Source organism: Vigna umbellata, chromosome 5 (assembly GCF_029865625.1).
Source record: "Vigna umbellata cultivar VRB3 chromosome 5, Vumbellata_1.0, whole genome shotgun sequence".
NCBI classification, from domain to species: Eukaryota; Viridiplantae; Streptophyta; class Magnoliopsida; order Fabales; family Fabaceae; genus Vigna; species Vigna umbellata.
This window is the reverse complement of record NC_142169.1, coordinates 67,311,307-67,316,676: the sequence shown is the minus strand read 5'-3', so window position 1 is coordinate 67,316,676 and position 5,370 is coordinate 67,311,307. Positions and strand designations below refer to the sequence as shown.

The window sequence follows — 5,370 nt, the reverse complement described above, 5'->3', positions numbered from 1 at the left end:
CAATGAGAGAATCAAGTATATTTATATATTTTTATTTTTACTTTTTCTTTCTCTTTTTTACAATTACCACATTGCTTTTAAAAATACACCATGAGTGATATTTCTCAATAAATAATTGGTGTTTTAGTGTTTAATGGAAAGTGTACAATTATTTAACATAAATAAAATTCTTAAATATATATTTTTTAAATACATGCCTCATATTATAATTAAATTTTATGCCGAATAAACTTTAATATATAACGTTTTTAAATGACTGAAATGCTATTAAAAAAAACAAACGAAAGAGATATAGTATTAAGTATCAAAGATATAGGAAAGAAATGAAAAAAAAGGTAATTTACATAATTAATAAGATCAACTCGACAAAATCAACTAGTTTAACTCATCATTACATTGTAAATATATAATGATATTTTACATATTTTAAGTAATCATAATTTAAAAAAAGGTATATTAAGTATTCTTTAATACTTTGAGTGCAATGTTTTCTGGTGCTTGTTCTCTTTTTTATCACTTTATGGAATTACTTGGCTTATACTGCGTCTTTTGCTCAAAATAAATGGAAACTCTGTTCATGAATGAACAATTGAGGAATGTCACAGCAATTAAGAAATTTGTGAAAAGTAGAAGGAAAACGCCGGAGCTATGGCAGACGCAGATGATACTCTTGGAAGTACCTTTAGTGTTAAATTTGATGATATATTTGCATATGCAGATACTGAAGAAGTGAGTATTGATGTTGGGGAAGCACAGCTGCCATCGCTAGGGGAGCTAGACAGTATGATTTTTAATTGCTTTCTTTTCACTTATTTAATTCTTCACTCACAACCGTTACACAAATAATATATTTTTATTATTCATAATTTCATCACATCTATCTATTATATTTTATACTTATAATTTCAAATAAATAAAAACTTTTTCTATTTATATTTAATTTTTCTCTATATTATTTAAAAATCAGGAAATGACAAAATATTTTATTGTTTTAAGTTTCACATGTTTTGCTTTAATTAATGTCCTCTTTTATTGGTTTAATCAATAAATAATATTAGTTGTATATGTTTGTCGAAAGTATAACGGGAAACTATATTTAAATTAACGATAAGAGAATATGCATTAAGTTTGTTATTCACAGTCTATGAATTCAATTTAATAAAAACATTATTCCCTTGTTTCTGTGACGGGCAAATAAGTGAAATGTGGTTATTTTGTTTAAACATAAATATGACATATATTTCATGTAATGAAAAAGGTATTTCAAAATGAATTATTTTGTGTGATATTGATTCTATTGGGACCTATCTATCTAGCATAATTAATAATCTATTCAAATTTCGTCACCACCCAAATTGTATTTAATTTAACAAAGTTTAATATATTTTCACGGTCTTAACTTTTTTTGAGCCAAACATTGGTATGCTCAAGACATTACAATTAAAAAAATAAAATTGACTATATATGCACTTCTCACATCTCATCAAGTATTTGCAGTTGACAAAAAAAAAATACATAATCTCGGTCATGTATGTTATTTTACAAAGTAAAAATTGATATAATGTGCAAAGGTACTTTGATCATATAAAACATATTAATACTCTAATATAAAGGCCATGAATTGAAATAATTTTTTTAAAATGTTATATTAATATTTAATATATCAGAAGATAAGTCAAAGTACTATATTCAATTAAAATGACTTATATATATATATATATATATATATATATATATATAATGATCTTTTTGAAGACTTTTAGATTAAGATTTTATAGTTTAAATTTTAAATATTTATAAAAAATTGTTACTAAACTTTGATCTATAACATTAAAGATAAAGTTTAAAAATACAATAAATTATAAAATGTCGTATATACAAAAGTTAAATAAAAAACAAAAATTCTATTTTCACGATAACAATAATATTATTATTAGAGAAATAATAGAAAATAGTTGTTTATATATAGAAAAACGTTTAAATTAGAAAGATAGAGTTTTATGGCTATTATATCACTTTTAAGATTAAGAAAGCTTTGAATGAAAATATAAAACTCTCACATAAGTAAACAAAAAGTACTTCATGAAAGTAATATTTATACGGATAAATGAAAAAATTATACAAGATTCATAAAATTTCAATTGTTGTATACTTTTTAATACGTGATAAATTCTTTTATAGTATTGAATACCAACAAATTTTGTTACCCTAAAAGAATTTGGCTAATATTGATTGAATACAATAATATTTTTTTATTGTTTAAAAATGGTGATTGGAAATCAATCATAATGCTTTTTTACAATTTTCTTTCATTTCAATATAAGACACCCCTGAAGATTTAGAAATGTGATTGTATAAATGCAGGAAAAGACAAAAGGGAAATATATGTGGCAGCAGCTTCAGGAAATTGGAGTGAAACTTCATCATGTTGCCGAATCCATCCTTATTGGTGGCAAATTCCAATGACTGATAGCAGACTTACAGCCCTACATATTGCTGTAATAATGGGAAAAACCAGTTCTGTACAAAAGCTGATAAGTTGTATGAACATGCAAGATTTGGAAATTCGCATGGCAGATAGGAATACACCCTTCTGTTTGGCTGCCATTACAGGCAACGTCCGAATTGCTGAAATTCTGTTGAACAAGAATGGAAGGTTGCTATGGATTAGAGGCCGAAAAAATATGCTGCCTATTCAATTAGCATCTTCTGCAGGCCACCTTAAAATCACAGAGTTCTTACTTCAAAAAACATTAAAGGACCTACACGACCTAAACAACAATCTAACTTTCGAAGAAGAAATCGTGAAGCTATTTTTCTTTACCATCACCAACAACCTTTACAGTATGCTCATCCACCGTCACAACTGTTTCACTGCACTGTCTGCTTTCTTCACTTTGCATGTTAAACAATAATTTATCATTCTTCCATTTTTCTCTTGCATAATCTTCTTTCACTTCATTATGCCCATTACAGCTGTGGCATCAGATTTGTTGGATCGCTACCCAAAATTGGTTACCGTAGAAAATGAAGATCGATCGACACCTTTGGAAATCCTTGCTCAACTTTGTGAGTACTTATAACTCCTAAAAACTTTATTTTTCTAGCTCATAGATGTTACTTTAGTTTTGTGAACCTAATTCCATAGCCAGGCGTAAATAGTTGATATTTTTTGGTGCACTGCAATTTGTAGTCCTTTTTCTCTCGTGTATACCCTACAAATACATACCTTCTTGCCCTAGACGTATCCACATGTACAAGACGATTATCTCCAAATAAGAATATATAGTTTCCAACACGATCACTCTGTTGAATCTAAACGCAGCTGATGTACTTCGACTAACAAGGTTTGTCTTGTCAGGTGATAATGAAAACAATATATGTAATGAGAAATAGATAAAAAAAAAAGATAAAAGAGAAATTTAACTCTTTAATTAAAAGAGAAATTAAAATCCAACATGCACTGTATTAAACTAAATACCATGCTCAGATGACTAATAATTAATTTAAACTCAATGGCAGCATTGTCCAAGGAAATTACTGACCATCTAAAGTTAGTGAGCTCGATGTTTGAGCGAATGGAAGAAGTGAAAGAGTCTCTCAACTCTGAACAATTGTCAAGGGCGATGTTTGATGCAGCAAAATCTGGAAACGTTATGATATTAGAATTTCTTTTTAAGTACCATCCATATTTGATATTTGAAGTGAGTTCAGAGAAAAGAAGCTTACTTCACATTGCTATTCTATATCGACAAGAAGATATATACCGACTAATATTAAGCAAGGGAGATTCCAAGGATTTGATGACACAATTAGTTGATTTTGAGGGTAACAATGTTCTTCACTTAGCTGGAAAATTGCGTCCTGAACCAACATTTGCATTACCAACAGAACATGTTCTAATGCGTAGCGAGGAGTTATGGTTTCAGGTATACAATTCTACTTGATTAATTAGGATTTTTCCTATAACAATAACGTTGTTTAAGGTAATTTTCTTACACAGAAAGTGGAGCAAATAGTTCCACCTGCAATGAAAACAATGAGAAATAAAGGTGGTTTGACTCCTAAAGAAGAATTTTATCGGTCCCACAAAGAGTTGCACACAAAATCTGTATCTGGAGTGAGAGGTTCGGCAAATACTTTACTAGTGGTGGCAACTCTTATAATCAGCCTAGGGATCACCGGAGCTATGACAATTCCCATCGATGATATTGATAGTACAATCACTCCAATGTTTCGGAAGAAGACATGGTATACGTTATTTTTTGTGTCGATTTCAATTGGAACGTACTTATGTGCTTCATCTATATTGTTCTACGCTTCAATTATTCTTCCCACAAGGTGGAAACCAGAACATGAGTATGTAGGGTTGGTGCAAACGAAGTTGGAATTTGGGAATATGGCACTTTTTTCCTCCCTTGGATTCATGTTCGTTGCTATTGCTTCGGGTTCCATATTGATCTTTGACTTCTTACCCAACTGGATCTTTTATTTCATTGCTGGGATTGGTTGTATCCCATTGATTGTGCATCCTACGCTTGACTATGGTCTATGGACTCACTCTGCCACCTCCGTGTTTACCTTTTGCCTGGCAGCTCTTCGGCAGAAGGCAAACTTGTTATCTCCAATCCGCGGTTAACTTTAATCCATTTCAAAACAAATTAAGCTCTAAAGAGTTGGAATAAATTAATATATAGTATTTTTGTGCTCAGGATTGTCTCTCTTTAGCAACACGGAAAGTTTGCCAGATAGTTTTAAATTACAATATCTTACGTGATTACTTTTATACGTGAATCTATAATATACCTTTTTTCCTACTCATTACTCATCACATTTGTATGAACTGTGCTTAATAAACTAATAATACCCAAGATTATAAATGGTAAAAAAAAATAATTCTGGGAGCACCCTAATGTTTAATATTAATTAAAATCCCTTTGGTGGAACAATAATACGAATTAAATTATTATGGGTAGTTAGGGTTTTGCTGTTACTTTTGCGTATCATAGTGGTGGGCCCGCGTTTCAATTTTTCTCTCATCAATGAATATTTTTTCCTGCTTATATAGAGTTGCTTCTCAGGAGAGAAAATAAATATGTGTAGAGTAAATTAATGAAAAATAAAGTGAAGATTTGAATAGTTTAATTAAAGAGAAATGAAAAGAGACCAAAAGAAAGTTGAAAGAGGTTATTATAGAAAAGTAAATGAAATTACAAATTACTTTTAATAAAGTATGTTTTCTTTATTCGTTGCTTCACCAAATTTTATTAATTTTTATTTCAATATTTAGTCATTTTCCTATCAAACTCAACTTTAAAGGCGGATCAATTATAGTATAAGAAAGATATATATCCTTTATTTTAGAGTGTG

The 5,370-nt window shown here is 29.4% G+C and overlaps 1 protein-coding gene across 1 annotated transcript; it reads left to right on the top strand.

The window, feature by feature from the left end:
• The first annotated feature begins 618 nt into the window (after positions 1-618).
• Positions 619-4,698, top strand: LOC124825964 (uncharacterized). The gene is made up of 5 exons (XM_047298725.2): positions 619-781; positions 2,365-2,844; positions 2,977-3,069; positions 3,523-3,929; positions 4,004-4,698. Exons 1-5 carry the CDS (start codon positions 649-651, stop codon positions 4,637-4,639), a joined length of 1,749 nt encoding a protein of 582 aa, XP_047154681.1. The 5' UTR covers positions 619-648; the 3' UTR covers positions 4,640-4,698.
• The last annotated feature ends 672 nt before the right edge of the window (positions 4,699-5,370 follow it).

What these genes read in the sequence shown, in the direction of transcription:
- LOC124825964 (XM_047298725.2), top strand. Translation starts at nt 649, where the DNA reads ATGGCAGACGCAGATGATACTCTTGGAAGTACCTTTAGTGTTAAATTT. An exon ending in GGAAATCCTTGCTCAACTTT is followed by an intron (nt 3,070 to 3,522) that starts GTGAGTACTTAT and finishes ACTCAATGGCAG; the next exon opens with CATTGTCCAAGGAAATTACT. An exon ending in GCGAGGAGTTATGGTTTCAG is followed by an intron (nt 3,930 to 4,003) that starts GTATACAATTCT and finishes TTTCTTACACAG; the next exon opens with AAAGTGGAGCAAATAGTTCC.